This window comes from Pelecanus crispus, chromosome 5, assembly GCF_030463565.1.
Source record: "Pelecanus crispus isolate bPelCri1 chromosome 5, bPelCri1.pri, whole genome shotgun sequence".
Lineage (NCBI taxonomy): Eukaryota > Metazoa > Chordata > Aves > Pelecaniformes > Pelecanidae > Pelecanus > Pelecanus crispus.
In genome coordinates this window covers 38,722,523-38,741,246 of record NC_134647.1, presented here as the reverse complement: position 1 = coordinate 38,741,246, position 18,724 = coordinate 38,722,523, and the positions used below count along the sequence as shown (strand labels likewise).

General features: G+C 35.7%; 1 protein-coding gene across 4 annotated transcripts in view; it reads right to left on the bottom strand.

The window, feature by feature from the left end:
- NCKAP1 (NCK associated protein 1) overlaps nt 1-18,724 on the bottom strand; it is a 60,090-nt gene that overhangs the window by 30,404 nt on the left and 10,962 nt on the right. The window contains exons 2-13 of one of the 4 annotated variants that reach the window (XM_075711652.1): nt 18,159-18,176; nt 16,907-17,017; nt 7,343-7,435; nt 7,085-7,141; nt 5,954-6,096; nt 5,777-5,867; nt 3,530-3,667; nt 2,766-2,814; nt 2,130-2,286; nt 1,460-1,516; nt 844-940; nt 511-617 (exon numbers count right to left, since the gene is read on the bottom strand). In XM_075711652.1, the coding sequence (XP_075567767.1) occupies nt 511-617; nt 844-940; nt 1,460-1,516; nt 2,130-2,286; nt 2,766-2,814; nt 3,530-3,667; nt 5,777-5,867; nt 5,954-6,096; nt 7,085-7,141; nt 7,343-7,435; nt 16,907-17,017; nt 18,159-18,176 (1,118 nt within the window). The remainder of the gene's footprint in view (nt 1-510; nt 618-843; nt 941-1,459; nt 1,517-2,129; nt 2,287-2,765; nt 2,815-3,529; nt 3,668-5,776; nt 5,868-5,953; nt 6,097-7,084; nt 7,142-7,342; nt 7,436-16,906; nt 17,018-18,158; nt 18,177-18,724) is intronic. The other 3 variants (XM_075711655.1, XM_075711651.1, XM_075711653.1) reach the window with 3 other exon arrangements.

The following is an 18,724-nucleotide window of genomic DNA, read 5'->3' as shown; positions in this document are numbered from 1 at the left end:
AATAATCTTGAGAACAACTTAAAGACAACTAGTGCCTAGTTCCCTTCTGCCTAACCCATTTTTCATTTTTCCCTTCTGTTTATGATGATACTAATGCTGTACTATATAAATAAACCTTGTCTGATTTAAAAGACAGTGCTGCTACAATACAGGAGACATTCTACAAATCAACAAATCGAGCTTTTTGACAACTTCCTTCCCCCCAACACTGATTTGGTCAATGCAAATCAGTAACACTGAAGACACATTGATAAAGCTTTTTTTTTTTTTAATTTTTCTTTCTCAGAGGAAAAAAAAGCATAAAACTTTTATAAAATATTTTTGTTTTATCAATACATTTTCTAGATAAAACAAATTTTCATCGATCAGTTTCTGGGATTCCCATGTTCTGAACAGTCCCAACTCTTCCATATAGCCATCCTTTCCCAAGATTCCCTTGCCTTCAAATGCATTTCATCTGGGAAATTCTCATAAATATTTAAGGTAACACACTAAAAATTGTTAACATACTTATCTATGAAATCATCTGCGCTCTTCTTTGGCATATTATCTGCATGACGAAGCAGCCAAATAATTTCATCACGAGCAAAGGATAATGCCATAAATACAAAAAGTGCCTGAAAAAGAGAAGTTGTTCACAAGCTTATAGATCTATACAACATTTGGACACCTTGTGCACACTAAGAGGCAACTAGTTTCTAAAACCAAAGCAGCTTAAAACCCAGGTAGGTTTTCTTTCACAGTAAAGTGTGGGCTTTTTTCCCCCAAAACAAACTAAATGTCATATTATCACTGAGAAACAAAAGTAAAATTTCAAATGCAAAACAAAAGAACTGTAATTACCTTGGGACCCAACAGGCCTGGCTGATCAGACAGGACAGTAGCCAGTTCTTTGAGTGCAGAACGTAAAAACTTGCGTCTCTCTCTATGCATTGAGCCACTGCAGCAGAAGAACAAACCAAAACATCATCCACCGTGCTAACCACAGAACATTTGATTTTTCCAAACACTTAAGTCCAAGCGTAGGCAGCTCATATCATACCAACTTCAGTATCTCGGAGGATTTATACAAAATTGGCATCCCTATCACCAACGCCGTACATTCCTGAAGAACGGTTAAATTTAAAACGCAAGTTCTCTGCCCGTGCTCTGTGATTTGCATTTGACTGCACTAAAACATTTATATTTAATTTGCATTCACATTAAGTAATTAGACAAAAAGAAACTGGAGAGTAAATTAAATGCTTCCACCCTGAAAGTCTGAAAAATCATCTAACACTTGGGAAGTTAAATTGATAACAGTATTAAGCAAATCCAGATTTAAAAGAACAATCAGCACATTATCTCATTTGAATATGCTCAACTAATTCACGATTCAACAGATCCTGTTTATACATTCTTTACAACTTTAAGAAAACCAACACTAAAATCTGTCAGGAAAACTTTGCAAGACACTTACGCATGTGAAACAGCAGCTTCTTTGCACTCTCTGATGTCATTAATACGCTTGTTGTAGCTGCAAGCAAAAAACAATCCAATATGGTAGTAAGTAGGACAATTTATCAAGAGCTGAGTGGGACTTGAGAGGAGCTGCAATGCCATAGTCCACAGGATACAGCAAAAAAGCTCATGCAAGACTTATTTCCCTGATAAGAGCTAAATGCTAAAACTGGATACCCAAATGAAAATATTCTCTACTGAGGTGCTCCTGGTGTTCGCTGGTACACATCTCAACTTTGTTTCTGTCTGCGTTTTCATATGATATATTGCAGAAACAGTGGCAGACAGATGCAATTTTTCAACCAAACTCTGCATTCATGACATCATTTCTCTTCACTAGATTAAGATTTGTGGGCGAGATCATTAATTTTAACTTTTGCCATTTTAGAGACTGATTCACCAGACTTTTTCAGAACAGATATTAAAAAAAGGCAGGATGGTTATGAAATCAGGCTCCTGGAAGTTATGTATTAAAGAAACAGTCAAGACACCAAGCCAAAATTTTTGTGTACTGACTATCCTCAAGCAAAACTTACATGAAATAGAAGTAACATTTTCAAAACAGTACTTCAAGAAATGATACTTTAAGAGAGGTTCCAAAAGGAGAAAAAGAGAACGAAAAAACTTACCCTCGTATGTTTACAAACAAGTCTTCTGCAGCTTTGTGAATATGAAATACTTCATCTCGAAACAGAGCCAAGCAAGAGCTGCTTTGAAGTGCAAGTTTCCAAAGGTTCAAAGCTGTAGCATCACTATTTAGGATTCCATGGCACAAAATAAATCCAACTTCAAAAGTTTACATTGATGCGTGTCACAAACCAGATGCACAAAGACAGTAACAGAACAGTGAGATGATTATACATTTCCTCTTAAATAGTTCATTGATAAACTATTTAATGGATAACATTGTTTTATATATAAAAAAATAACCCACACTGTTCTAGTGGAGGTATTTTTGTAATATTTTTGTAACATAAATTCCTTAATCCTAATACTTACTCAGCTATTTTACCATCACAATTACCAAAACCCTCATTTTCAGTCAAAGCCTGGAATAAATGGATGATACAACTCCATTCCAGCATATGCTGAATTCTAACTTCACTGTATGCAAAAGTATCATACATACAGATGAGATTTAATCAAGTTCTTTACAATCTAATTTAAATACAACAGCGTTTGTACAGTACAGAAAAGCAGGCAGTCTTTTAAATGCTAATTTTTTTTTAATACAACCACGAGCTGTTTCAGAAGTTTTTACTCACAAATGATCCATTTTTCCATTGCATCCAGAGAGAGGTATTCACATGGCATCTGTTGAAAAAACAGTAATTTGTAGCAAACTAATTGTATAAAAGACAATACATTTCATGAGAAATACTTTTTAGAAAAAAGGTACAAATAAAGCCTTAAACAGCGATGAATCATGGAAGGCTGCTTCTGATTACTAACAAGGCATTGTTTCATCCCTCTAGAAACTAAGGGGTTTGAACATTAAATGAGCTTCCATACCCTCCAATACTTTGAACAAAACTGAACAATTTTTGACAAATGTTTAGCTTCAACAAGCTAATGTATTTAATACTAAAGAACTAAAGGTTTTTGATGTATACTAATCACAACCTGACAGCTGTTAACACTTGAATTTTTTCAGAAAGATGACCAGTCATATCACAACTGAGGGAACAAATGCAAACAGTAAAAATTTAAAAGGAAGCATCAGTTCTGATTTTCAGTCTGTTGGCCCACAAATATCTGAGACAGTATACAGGATTCCCTCCTTCTGCACTGCAGAAGTTAACATTGCTTCCCTTCATCTTTTGATTATCAAACACTGGAAATGAAGGCATGAGCTAACCAACAGAAGCTTTAATTAATGTGAGAAAACTTTTCCCCCATGCTCTCATCTATTTATGTGTCTGATTAAAAGCCACATAAAGGTAATCAAATAGAAAACAAAACATCCCTACATTCTTTAATGGAAAACCTTGCTTAACTTGATCAAATAATGCAAAGTAAAAGGCCATACTGTGTCAGACTGTGCAGGATTAAGCATTGTACTGGGGGCACTGATGAGACTCAATAGTTGTGCGTTCCTCCACTGGTCAGCTGAGAGATTTCTTCGAGGATAGACCATCTGGAGTGAAATCAGAGCATCTGAAAGGGACTAAAAAGACGACCAATGATTAGTTTGAAGATGTCCTCAAGGCTCAGCCTTGAATAACTATGCAAGTTCTTTACTTCATGTTGTGAACTGTGTACTGATGTTGCCATACTCCAAGCACAAGAGACAAAGTACTGTTTTATCAGTATTTCTCAGCATTATTATTAACAATAATAAAAAAATTTACTGAACTAGTTCTGAAATTAAACTTGAGGTTAAACCCATTGCATCTAGTTTATTTCACATATAAAAGACTACTCCAGGCCCAGAGAGGAATGAAGATAAGCAGGAGGTTTTGGTTTTTTTTTTAAATTAGAGTTACAAAACTGAGTTCAGAATTAGAGGATGAGAAAAGCTCAATAGGGGACAACAAATCTCTCATGTACAACTGAAAGTTGTTCACTATTTATTGAAGCATCCCAACTATTCTGTTATTCCCTTCTCTGCCACTTCATTTAGTATGTCCTTCCCTCTTCGTTAGCAAATTATAATTATTTTGAGCGGACACTGTCCACAGGAGCATCTTCATAGCAGATTAAGTTTATCCAAGTAAGTACTGTCCCACATCTTCTCCCAGCCTTTTGCATCAATACTGGTGCTTGTATGAGTCTACAGGGAGCCAGGTCTAAGCATTATGCCAGTCAAAAAGCTGCTGAAGCTAATTTAAAGGACTAAACAAATGTCAGGTTTACTGCAAAGAAGTAGTGAGATGATGGAAGGACAACTTAAGTGTGCAGTTCCATGAGAGTGTAAGCTAAGTATTTGTTTCTATAGCATGGTGCCTGAAGGGATCCCTGACCCCAACTTATACCTCTAGCACAAAATAAAAGCAGCAAAAATCAGACTGGAAAATGGCTTTACAAAACATTTAAAGGAAAAGGATCGGTCCACTATTAAATATAAAAGCATAAACAAAAGTAATACTGAAAAGCAAAGCACCTTTGCTAAAATGTGTGCAAGAAAAGATTAATTGCAAATGAGATCCTTAGCTAAGTAAGTCTTAACAAGACAGGAATTGTGCAGAAGAAACTACAACAAAAATAAGATTACATTTTATTTAGACAAATGAGAAGTATTCAAAACTATTTCACTTCAGAGCACTTAAGAGAAGTAGCTGAAAAGCTCTCTGAACTTCTAGTGACTATCTTCAAAAGTTTAAGGAAATTAAGAAAAATCTCAAGAGGACTAGAGAAGGAAAACATAACCAGTACCTAGACTTCAAAACAGGATTAAAAAACCCCCAAACCTTAAACTTCAGGCAGTAACTTAGTATTTAACTTAAACTCCTGCCAAAGAGAGTTGAGCAATCGATTTGCAAGCACCTAGAAAATAACACCTTTATAAATTACAGTTGATCAGTACCGATCAAACAAATCTAGTTTCCTTTGACAGAGAAGCAAGCTTAGCGGACAAACAGGAAGTGATAAACAGGATATGCATTGACTTTGGTGAGGTTTCTGTCACTTTTCCAAGTTATTATCAATATGAAAACACAGCCTAGATAAATCATCACAGAACTGCAGCACAACCAGCTGTGTAAGAATAAAAGCTTAAAAACATTTGTACAGAAAAGGCTAAAGGAATTGGGTTCATTTAACTTATCAAAATCAACCAAGCAGGGTACACAACGTCAGCTTTTGATTATAGGAGATATTATTAAAGAGGCAGTGGTGATCTCCAGCATCCCTGGTTTAAGGACAGTCCAAAGCAAAAACCCTCAGGTTACAACATAGAAAAAACACACTCATCTAGGATGGTAAACCAGCAAAAAAATGGTTTCATAGAAACATCAGGAATGTCCTTAATTTGTTTTGGTTTGTAGCTCAAAAACACAGATGTAGCTATTGTCAGGTGATCCACAACTGATTTTTAACCAATTTCTAATCCTTGGTGAATAAAATGGAACCTTACCAATGGGTCTTAGCATTCCCGTATTTCTATAGGTTATTTAACAGGATATCAATCCCCAGCCCCAGACATCCATTATAAGTAAAATCTCCTGTAAAATTTATACATAATGGATTTGACAAAACGAACTCTTGCATATTTACTTTTTCATCTCTGCTTCTCTCAATTAAGGTTACTGTGTTCCTGTGAAAAGTAGTTACATACTTTACTGTGAGGTACAAATTCCTCCATCATTTTCTTTAAAGGATTTTCATAATCCACAATCATCTGGCCAAGGCGTGGATATTCTCTGTCACTAAAAGCAACAACAAACAATTCACTCAGGTGTAGTTGTTATTATTATTATTATTAAACACACTTCCTAACACAACAGATTTTTACCTTGCTCCATGTGTCATTTCATGGGCATAGTTATACAGTCCAATGATAGCCTTCCTTTCTTCAATTCGAGACAGCAGTATCATTAGAGTTGTGTAGGTTATAATCAAATCTAGGTAGTTCTTTGTTAAATCGAAGTTTACAGTCTAGAGATAAAAAACCGTAAATTATCATTCTAAAACTTTCAGAAACAAGTATAAAACTTTTTCCTTACCTTTCCACCAATTTTCAGCATTTTTTAGATACAATGGACTGTTCTGATCAAAAAATTTTTGTTCTGGTTGCATACAGACTTTATAATCTTAATTGTGAGTATCACACAAATACCCAGGAATGTCTGTATTCATGAAAGCAAGCATGCAAATAAATCTTTCCAGGCTCAAGTGTCACAGGTTAGCTTTCCTTGGATGCTACTAAGCAGCCAGCAAGTGCCTTGGTCTGTGAATTATATTTTAATAAGACTCTGGAATGTAAAAAACTAGCACATATCCCACTGGCCTGTAAGATCATTCCATAGGATATATACCTGCTCCTCTTCCACAGTACGAAACTAAGTCAGCCAAAATTTATAATAATGACTAAAACTAGCAAGGTGACATTATGAACTTTACTGAAACCAAAAAGAAAAGGTGCTTCAGGTTTTGTTGGGGTTTTTTTTTTGTTTTGGTTGGGTTTTGTTGTTTGTTTGTTTTTTTTTAAATACTTCTAGCTACTTTTGTACTTCCTGTAGCCAACACCAGAAGTGATCTCCTCACATATCTCTTAGGTGGACAGCAGTAACATTCCCATTTTGTAAGCCTACATGGCTTAAGCATGTAGATGACAGTAAACCTCTAAGAATAAACTTGCAGATACAATAAAGCAAAAAATTACAGAATGATTCATATGTCTGGTAACAGAGAATGCTGTTACTGCTGTCCATAAGTAGCCTGTTTAAAATGGTCTATCTTCTGATTTCAAGTATTTATAAAAGTTAGAGATCTAAAGATCACAGTATTTTTATTTCTCTGGCATTTATAACTAGGGATGTCATGTTTCTTCGGCTAACATAAACAAGTCCTTCTAATTCTCCACACAGACTCTGATTAGAAACATTTTTAAGTGGCATTTGAAAGTTTAAACCCAGAAACTTACAATATCAAAGAAGACTTGGCAAACATCAATAGTGTTCAGCAGCTCACAAACATGGTCCTTGAAAAAACAAAGGAATAACTTTAATTTAAAAAGATCTAAGTAAACCACTTTCCTATGCTTAGTGATGGAGACTGATTTTTTTTTTTTTTTTGAGAACAGAGCTACAAGTTCAGCTATTTCATTATATAGTGTTACTTCATAAATAAAAAGACAGAAACCTGATGTGACAGAACAACTGACATATCTGCAATACCTTACCTTAAATTCCATAACATCAACAAAAGTGAAGTAGTATAATGCCAGGTTCTTCAGAATCTCTGATTTTTCTTTCTGGAGCTGAGCAAGCTGTTGCTAAAAGAGAAACATAAACATGCACACTGTTCTTAGAAGATCTTGAGAAGACTGCTGAAAAGTAGTACCTGTGAAGCGCAGAGTAACCACCAGGCTATGCAAAGAAGCCTTAACATGGTTTTCTAAGACTGAGGTTCTGTGTGTCTCAAATACACACAGAGTTCTCAGAACAGATCATCTTAACAGCTGCCGACTATACTTTGAAGATAAAAGTCAAATTAGTACACATTAGTACCAAAGTCATATTGTTTAGCTCAGCTAGAGATGAAAATGGGTAGTTAGGAAAACAGTGTTATCATATGTATAATTAGCAAAAGCAGAACAGTATGCAAGCACAAATCAGTATGACAAAAAAACAATGACGTTACTTGAGGCGGAAGAAAAGAAGGTGGTAGGTTACAAACTTTACTACAGAAAAACATTATGCTTTGAAATTCTGAACTTACCAAAAAGAATATCCAGGCAAAGCCACGTTAAGCATGCAAAATAAAATGTAGATACAAACATAAAATACAGTAACGGTTCTTTGACTAGTTCCATATAAACACAATAATACACATTCAAACAAAAGCAACAAAATAAAGAAACAAAAAAGAAGCAAAAACTAGCATTACACACTGGTGGATAAAATGGAAGAGGCAAATGTGAATACGAAGGCATAAAATAGTTCACATGGAATTTTTTTTTTTAAACAGACAATGAAATATCATTTAATTTCCATATTTTTCAAAATTTTCTGGAGGAACCAGACAGATCACTTAATTACAATTAAGAACACACAAAAAAGCAGCTCTTACTGAACAGCCATTCTGTTTATCTACGTATTACAGTCTCACAGCACTGCAAGAATCCAATTATTTAACTTGCAATACCCAGCTACTAATTAAATCTCTTTCCTGATATATGAATCGAAATGAGTTAAAGCAGTCATAACGCTCAATATGAAAAGGTGCCTTCCAAAAAGCTGCAAGATTTTACATTAAAGACTGATCAAGTTAAGTATGATTTTCTTCTCAGCAAGAGCAATCAATTACAAGAAAGATTAAATAAAATGTTTCAAATCGGTTAGATTATTTTGATATGAGAGGTTAGAACCGAATACGCTTCTTCATCTCCCTCTCTTTATAAAGCAGTGCTCTGTGTTCTCAGTTTCATGTAAAGCACTAAAATTCCTCTAAATTAAAAAACCAGATTGCCTGGACCACTACTGGACCACTATATCATATATATGATAATTTCTGCTTCTTTCCTCTGAATTTTTAAAGGTAATTATGATTTTTAGAAGCAGTTAAGATTTTTAGAAGTCTTGAGCCATAAGACTTCCATTATAGCCAAGGAAGGCAGGCATGCATGGAATGGCTACATTATAAAATACTCCTGCCTACTCTTAAACCAGAGCAAAGATTTAACTTTGAAGGTCTAACTTTGAATGCCTGCCCTATGTAATATTTACATTTATTCCACACAGACATTAGCTGCGACTTAAATGAAAATCGGGTGCAAGTACGTGTGTTTATTCTCTAACGTCTCCTGATAATCTCATGCACTAGGAAATAGGTTATTTCCATTTAAACTGCTGCTGTACAAAATCTATTTCAAATACAAGTCCTATGAATTGTATTTTGATCCTCAGTATGAATTTGCGACTACCTTTCCCAGTGCGTACCTTAAACTTTAACTGCCTTGCACTCAGAGAACGAAGCATCCGGCATCATCATACACGGAGTCTGGAGCTCCTGCAGGTCCGCATAGCTCCAGCAAACCTGTGGGCCAACTTGCACCTCTACTTGGGACCTCCCCAGAGGAAAGAGCGCTTTGTACTTTCAGGGCTGCTTTGCCAACAGTTGTTACACAATGAACATTCATCACCCAAGATGCTTGGTTTTAACCTTCACCCTGACCCTCTCGTTTAAACTATTTATTGCAAGTGATTTGGTTTTAAAACACCAAACAGAAATAGGGTTTGTTTCTGTGCAGCTAACGCAAGTGTGAACCGGATGATGAATTTGAGGAGTTGTTTCATGATTTTTCAGGAACAGACCACGCTATCGTTCAAGAAGTAAGAATAACTCTAGTGCAGAAAGACAACAAAACCAAAACTTCCCTGGACATATGCTTTAACAACTTTTTCCTACTGCAATCCGAACTCACACTAAACAAGGTGCAATGCTAAGGGAGACTATCGAGATTATAGGTTGTTGTACACGACACCTACGTTTGGTATAACAAATGGTAACTGCATGTCCACTTCTGGAGGACACGAAAATTTCAAAGCCACAACACATTTGGGCCACAAATACGTGAAGTGGGGAGATAGGGCAAAAAGGGAGATGGTGTTGGGAACTATGCCTGCAAAATAAAAAAATCTTTTTTCAGAAATTCTGTGAAACTGTACATTAAATAGGAGAATATAGGGAGGTATTCATTACACTCAACCAAGAACTAAGGAATCACTGCTGTGCACTGTTAACTAGTTACCTATATTCCCAGAAATATTTATACTTAAATGATGCTAAAACTTTCGTACAGAGTTAAGGTGATCATTCTTCAAACTCTGACTGTTGAGGGTGTAAGCAAACTTTTATTTAAATTATTAGTAACAAAGTAAAACTATATCAACTGTAATCACTGTTAAATCAGTATGCTGCAAACAGTTCAATTCATACAGCATAGCCTGATCAGTGATGTTTAAGAGTACAGCTTACAGCATGTAGGGTCCTGGATGTTTATTTGCATTTTTATCACTCAGGAATGTGGGTGTAGCTCTTTCCACACCCACTGCAACAAAATTTTCCATTACTAACTTCCTACCAGCTGTTAAGAAATTGCTGGTGGTATATTGTTTTGTATTTGGTTTGAGGCTTTTTTCCTTAGCCTGCAATTCCATTTATCAGCAAACATTTGTTTCCAATATTTAACAAAATTTTTAAAATAGCGTAAGCTGAAGAAATAACTCTTAAAACATTACTAGCATCATACGACTATTTTCACTATAGCTAACCATGCCTTGTTGATTGGTTAGACATAAGGGTTTTATTTATTCTTAAAGAATTTGAAGTACAAATTATATGAACAAGGACAACAGTATTTTTGTTGAATGAACTGAATTATATTTAAGACATATGAAAAGCTGTAGAAATTTTAGCATAATATAGCAAGGTAAAAAAATTGAAATAATTTATCTGAAATAATTTATTTTTTCTATTAATGAAATACCACCTCTCCAATCATATTTGAATATTACTTATAAATCAGGATTTTAAATACCAGAGAGTGAAGCTGACACTTTGTCAAGTATGTTATCTACAAAAGAAGGAACTGTTCTTTACCAAGTTGTCTTGTGCTTTTCCTTCTTCATACTAAACCCCCAAGATCTTTACACAACTGATTATGTACACAGAGAAAATACATTAAAAGAAACGAAAAACAAATCAGAAAGTGCAACACAGCTTCACTTAAAGCTTACATGAACACAATGGCTCAGAGACAAGGAGTAATAACACAGACGCTGGCATAACAACAATGCAAATTTAATATGAAGGCATGGGAAAAATATGAGACAACTAGAAAAGGTTGTTCAGAGAGACTTTTATGTGTGGAAAACCAGAGGATAACTGTAGTTCTGTAACTATTTTATCATATTTAATTGACTGGTAGCAGTAGTATGTGAATAAATGCCTTATTTCACAATCCACAAACAGGTAGGTAGGGGAATTTTCTCCTTCTTATATCAGTGTGATATTTTTCCTGCAAGTATGATCATCGAACACTTGCATTTGTTCTCTATATCTATATGTAACACCATAGATATTACAATGTCCTCAGCAAAAACACCATCAACTTAATCTTACTAGCTGGAATACAAGCCCCAAAAAGCAACATAACAAATTCTGACTTAAAATTCTGGGGATAGGGGTAAATAATCACTGTCAGTATTCTTACTGTCATTTATTATACTCACTATGCTTGCCACCTGTAGAGTCCTTAGATGAAGATTTAAAAAATTATGTGAACAAAGTTCTGTGTCTACAAAATCCATAGCAGAATGGAAGGGAGAGAGAGAAGGATCTAATCAAAACAAGAAAATGAGTTTTAAATTCTGTAAACTAACTGTAGAATGATGGATGTGTCCTTGGTTTTGTTATTTCCAATTAAAAGCAGCCTCTGAAGTGACATGTTGCATATAAAATGATGTAACAGAATATTTCACATGTTTACTAATTAATGTTTCTACCGCAAGATCTATTTTTGGTTTGTTTTCAAGTTTCTAGCACTAAGTTAACTCTCTTGAAAGGAAATAGCCACCCATGACCCTCGAAAACTGAAGACATCAGACACGCTACTGCATACAAAATCAGAACAGGAGGTATGGTTGTATCAGAGCAAGGCAGTAGCAGAGCAATTTCAATTCTGAACGATTTTTAGTAAAAATGTAGATACAACTTTATTTGCTACAGATATTTTGCAGTTTCTTCTGAAATAAATTTAGTACATCCTATTCTCAAGCATAAGAAATCTCAGCTGCTTGTACAAAGCTGAACAGAGACTAGTTACTCATCAGCTGGCTTTACTCATGCAGGGGGATCTCCCGTAAACTGACTACTGCCCCAGTGAGTTTTGGAAAATCAATCTCATTTGCAGTCCCTTCAGCACTGTAAATTCCTTCAGCAGAGTTGAACAGGCAGCCATGCAATGAAAGCATGGCATCTTCTTACCTTGAAAAAATTTTAGTCTCCATGGCCAGGAACTCAGTTAGTTTTGTGGCAGAATATAGGGAGTTGGGTTTTTATTGCTTAAGTAAGCAATAAGGTGTCTGAAAAATCAAGGCTCCCAGACAAGAGATCTAGAGTTCCAGAAAGCTGGGGAAAAATATTTACATTTACTGAACTTGCGGACTTAAGTTACTTCGCTGAAATTAATCTTAAGAAATCAGCTGCCATAGGTGTTAATTACCCTATTGTTTCCTCAAAAGTTTTTTTAGAGAAAAAGAATTACCAATACCTGAGGCAGCATGGCTGATACCCTGATTTTTCCTCAGAAGGGTATTTCTAAGTTATCTTCACTAGCACCGTGCAAATTGCAATATTAAAAGCTTCATTAGAAACAAACAAACAAATGACATTTTCCTTTTGACACTGTACCCCTTGCATGGGCTGAAAGGAGTACTTCAGAAAGCAAATTATTATTTGTGTTTAGTTAAGTGTTTTGAAAAAAGTAATTATTGGAAGTACCTATCACAAATTAAAAATCAAGACTGGTTATGAAGTGCATATTTCAATAATTTTATTATAGAAGAAAGCATTTAATAAAAGCATGCATTAATGTCTTCTAATAAGCTTTGGCCAAGGAGGTCCAGCCATGCTGTGCCTACCACACCTCTCCCACATCCAGCTAATTTGCTATGCAACCAGCTCGCTATGAAGTGAAACTGTGAAAGACACAGTAAGCAGACCAAACATACATACTGGGATCTAAAAGGAAAAAGCCAACATACCCATGAAGAAAAAGTAAATAAAATGTAAAGTGAACTAATTCATATCTACAGATCCTAACCCAGGCAGGCTGGAAATGCTCACACTGTTTATACTCTACTCTCATATGATCATATTTCCAATACCTGCTGACATAGTACAGCAGAAATTTATTACAATTAAATCAGGGAAATAACCCCCCAAAATACTATCTCCTAAGAAACCAAACATGCAGTCAATTCAAAACACAATGGAATTGATAAGAACAATACTGGGAAGACAGCTAGTAAAAGATGAAGATTAGCAGTATGTGGAAAACACAGACGTTTCTCCCACTAACCATACACTCACAAACTTCTGAGTAATGTTTCACTGGTCTGCTGCATGCTAAGCAATGACTAAGCCTCAACTTCTCCAGTAGACATTCAAAAATGTAGGAAGTTTTTCTACAGGGAAATTGCTGAGGAGCAATCTGAGTAAAAAAAACATACACGCAAGAAAGGAGGCAGATATTCTCACTACTGCCCGTATGTGGTGCTTTGGAAAGCAGAAAGAAGGCTAGCTCCATAGCACAAAGACACAGAGCTTTACCTGTGCAGGCAGCAGATTTTTCAGACCTCACCCACAATCTACAGAAAATCTACATCTTTTCTCCCTGCATCACCAGTTTGCCACCATGAAGTATTTTATTCTGGTTTTACAATGCATTAAATGTTAATATTGACTGAGAAAAGAGTAATTTTTAGGTCCTACTACTTTTTTTTTTTTAGAGTTCAGTATATTCACTTTTGATTTCTCTGTGGTGAGAACCTTGCCTGTACACCTTAGAGGATGAGGTCTAAAAAACCTTCAGAAAAATCAGGCTTCTTCTGCATCCCTTACTTTGGAACTTTTCTTCTGAAGCTAACCAAGGAAACTCAGTAAAAATAAATGTTACCCTGAGTTAATACTAGCACAATCAGATCACTGATCTGACCAAGAACGATGGTGCTATAAAGCTTTTTGGAAGGCTTCTCCAATTTAGAAGGCTTTTTCAAAGCAGAGCTTTAGTCAATTTAAGATAAATACTAGGGCTTCCCAAACACAGAAGACAGATGCTTCTTCTTATGTTGTTTCCTTTTCAAATAGGACTTTAAAATGTTTGTTTCTCACTTTGTCAATCCTTCAAATTTTTTGTTTACATACTCTCCCTCCTTTGCAGGTATTTCATACGCTATTAAGCAGTACTACATTGCTGGCCAGTATCATTAACAGTTGATTGAAGGGCTCAGTCTTCAAACTGCACGTTTTCAAGGTTACATGGCTCACGACAGTGATTGGAGATGAAAGGGCAAGTGTAAGAGATCACAGGGACTGCCCTCGGACAACGGGAGAGAGTGAGTTATGAACTAACAAGGTCCAGAGTTATCTATAATTGATCCTTTGGAACATGAACTACTCCATTTTATTTTTCAGCCTGGTCAGCAAAGATTCATCAAGCATTTCATTTTTGTTTGAACTGCTTATAAACTTTCACTCTTGCTACAATATTGAAAATCAGTGATTGTTAGACATTGCTCTAGTCTGGCTCAGCATGTCAAACACTGAAGGAGGAACAAACCCAGGAGCTAATAAAGATGGAAAAGCTATCAATAGCCAACTTGTTTCAAAAGACTAAGAATGCAGGCTTTTCAAGATCAGGTACTTATCTGATTACAGCAGAGACTGCTGATACTCTTCAATAAAATGTGTTGTTCACCTCAGACACAAACCACTGTAAATTATGGCACCCAAGAAAAACAAACTAGCAGCTAAGAATAGGTCAAAAAATCCAAAAAGCAGGCACCACTGCTTCTCTCACCAAATGCGAGCTTGTTTGGCAACATCACCTACTGACATGTCAATAGGTATCACTAACTGTGTAGATGCATAGTGCTAAGCTATGGCAACGCTGTAATTGAACATACAAAATCCAAAACACCTCCCTGAAAGGCTGTTCTGGAATTTTCACTGCAAGGAGGAAGCACAGGTTATGATTTTTCAACTATTTCCCCTGCAATAATCCTTCATAATACTTCATTAATTGATGTGTCCTTGTTCCAATAAGCCTCTTGCCCTTTTAAATCTCCGTTTCCCTACTGAAGGAACTCACTGGCATGCCCTCCTAATATATGGTGAGCTGGTTGCTGGCCAGCGGGAGGAGGGAGTCAAAGCAAGAGTGAGAAGGGGAACATCTTCCTGACCAAGAGCTAGATGCTTATGCCTTTTTGAAGCTAAGGTTTACAAACAAAAATTTATCTCACATCAAACTAGAACCTTCTCTGCACATGACATGGCTTTTGTCTCATTAGGTATCTGTTATGGGTAAAGGTTTCTTTTGGGAGATACAACACACTACAGGAAAACATCTGTAAACAACTAAGACAAGCAAACTGCCATCAGCTCTGACCTCAGGGAGGGAAACCCCAGCTGCCTATCGCTAGAACACAAAATCCCTACTTTAAACTGTGCTCATACATAAAGAGGATAGGCTTTTGATAACTGCGCTTAATAAACACAGGCCTGGCTGGCTCATGGTAAATAAACACAAGGCAATGACAAAACATTATAAGCATGTCCTATTTTAGAAACTATGATTGTCAAAACATATCAAGTTAGCTTTGATCTCTTTCCATAAACTTCACAGTACCAAATCCTTAAATATCTATTAGTTAAGCTCCAAATTCATAGTCAGCAACCGGGAGACATATAAAGCATACATGCAACTGCATTAAACAAATTCTATGTACATAATGTTTTACTTTTAATAGTAGATCTGCCACTGAAGTTTAGAGGATACGCAAGCATTGACCAAACATGGTTTGAAGAGTTTACTATTTTTACATAACTTTGATAAAGAATTTGCAGTATTTGTTACTACCACAATCATATTAAATACAAAGATGAGCAGTATTAAACAGTACAAAATATGTACAAATTTTAAACTGAGAAAGCATTGTTACTGAAATAGTTTCCTCCGTAAGGGAAAGTTTTCTAATTTTTTTTTTCATTGGTATTATTGAAGACATTACATAGAAATTCTAGATGGCATTGTAAAAGAAACTAATTCGCCACTGCTATTACCACTACCATTCTGCAGAAATCTGAATGCTTAAAGCAAGCCTAAACCTCTCAAGCACACATGCAAGTAGTTGCATGCAGGGAACATGCAAACCCAACACCTACCTCCACTTTCCACCTTTGGAAAGAAATATAAGCAGGTAAAACAAAAATCTTTCCCTTGACTTTCAAACTGAAACAGTGAAACAAGTGTACATCACCTGCCAAAAAGCCTACCTGTAACCCAGTAATCTTAATTGTCTCTAAAAGGCTACAAAGTCAAATTCAGCAATACTGGATCACTCACAAGGGTGAAAAATAATTTCCTACTGCAACTGAACTCACTACATCTGAAGAGGAAACAATTATATTTCCCTATTTTTGTACTTCACGAGGTTTCTCCTTACATAGTAAAGCATTCTTTATTCCCACAGGGACTGACCCCATAGGCAAGGGCACCTGTAAGGTTCAAGCAACTGTAAAGTACACACACATTTTTGTGCTTTGCAGTCAGGTGCCTTTTATTGATCTGCTGGTTAGGTCTCATCACAAGTAAAGTTATGCAACTTCCATCTTCTGCAATCAGTCTGGTCACCAAGAATTTCTGCTACCAAAGGCATGTTTTTTTCGAGGATTACTTCCCATTGACAATTCTTTGAAATGGAACAGAAGAGAATAGGCAAAAATAAAACCAGAAAGTGTCCTACCCTAACAAAACCAATCCAGAATTACATTATAATATTCTCTCTTTGGAGACAGTTCTTTCTAAAGTATCCTGTCAGACATTTGAATCAACAACTATATTCCAACTGCAACTGTCAGCATCAGATGCTTTATAAGACCACATAAAACTTCACAGATTTGAGCAACAAGTGCTGCAGGGTATTGAGAAAAATACTTATATAGCCATTTAGTTACTTACATTGTTGTTGCGTGTTTCTACTGCTGGAAACTTCCTGACTATGAATTTGACAGCAGATTCCAGGTTTTTGTCAATAAGATAGGATGGTTTGGCTTTGGGGTCACCGCATGCCTACAAAAAAATACAATAAAATAATGAAGTAAAAACACAATCATCCATCTAAAGCTAAGTGAGAGTTGCAAATCTGAAGACAAACTAGAAAGATTCTTTTTTTGTTTGGTTTTTTTTTTAGTGAGCAGGTGATAAAATGAAAGGCAAAGTGCAGGGACTGTCACAGCTGAAATATGCAATGGAAAACAGTACAGAGATGCTCTTCTACTGAAAAAGATGCATGGAAGTATCAAAGCAGTTAGTGCAGAACAGCAGTGAGGGAAAAAACTCAATCCTAAAAGAAGGAGGAAAAAAAATGGTTTCCTTTTAATGCTATTCCTGGTTTGAGGTAGTGTTGTATTCATCTGTAGTTAATAAACTGTTAGAAAATTCAATGTCATCATCTGTGGAGGACAGTGCAGGGCACATTAAATGATTAAACTATCCTTTGTGAAACAAAACTAAAAGCCCCACCACCAATCTGCATTTAATTTTTCTTTAAAATTAACTGCAAAGACAATTTTCCATCCCACAATAAAACCACCAGCACTTGCCTAAAGTATCCCATTTCCTTAGATTAAGAACTCAAGTTTTGCTCATTTTCATCACTCCTACAGTAGCATAAGCTGTGCTTTAAAAGCAGCAATCAAGAAATTTCATTACATTTTGGTTTGAACAGAAGTCGCAACTAAGTGTTAAGTCTCTTAAATGACTTATGTAGACATATCAGAACAGCTTCTGTGGACAAACAACTGACAAAGCACCTACTTTTGCCAGCTACAGTGCATGCTGTCAGACACACTACTTCTCAACTACTCTGACTAGCAAGCCATGCTATACCATTTAGTTTGGAGAAACATACTAAAAGCAGTGTTATTTACATGACAAAATTTGTGCTCAAATTGTATTTTCTCTCAAATATTCATTTAGTTTTATAGTCCTCATAAGGGTTTGCAAAGGAGTTTCGTGTCTCATGCAAAACTAAGTCACATGCTAGGCGCTTCTACGCAACATAGTGAACTTGAATGACAGCTCATTTAAAAACTTTTCCACATTTATTTCTATGACTGAGTTGTGGACTGTAGAGACAGAAGTCATGGAGTATGAGACCGATTCTGAAAGCGGGCAAGCGGGCAAAGGGAAGGTGAAAAGCTTTGCAAACCTTCCAAACTTGTCCTTGCTGGGAAAGCAGTGTAATAAAAAGAGAGAAAAATTACATATAAACAAATTACTCTTAAATTCTAAAATATGTTACAATTAAGTGAACTAATACACTATTACCTACATCCAAGAGAACATTACGATCATCTGTTACTGTAGGCAGCATACTTTCTACTGGATAGTGATTATTCTAATACTCAAACAACTTTACATGTACTTATTAGAATTTTACTATTGTGCAAAGTGCTGCTTATAGGCTGAAACATGTAACTTCTAATAGTATTTCCAAACTAAGTTCAGGTAGGGAGAGAAAAAAAAGGAGTTAACAAACACCACATGCAACTACAGGGGAAAAAAGGAGAGAAACTCAGTGAAGTTTTACATACCTGAAAAAGAAACGGTAGCCAAGAAAAAAAACAAAAGAGTCATTATTGTAAGTTTCTAGAACTCCTACCAGCAGTACATGACCATCATGATGTATGCTAACATACTACTCTAATACCAAAACTCTCACATTTGCTAATTTTTCCACAAAAAATTACTAAATTTTATTGAAATGTCACATCT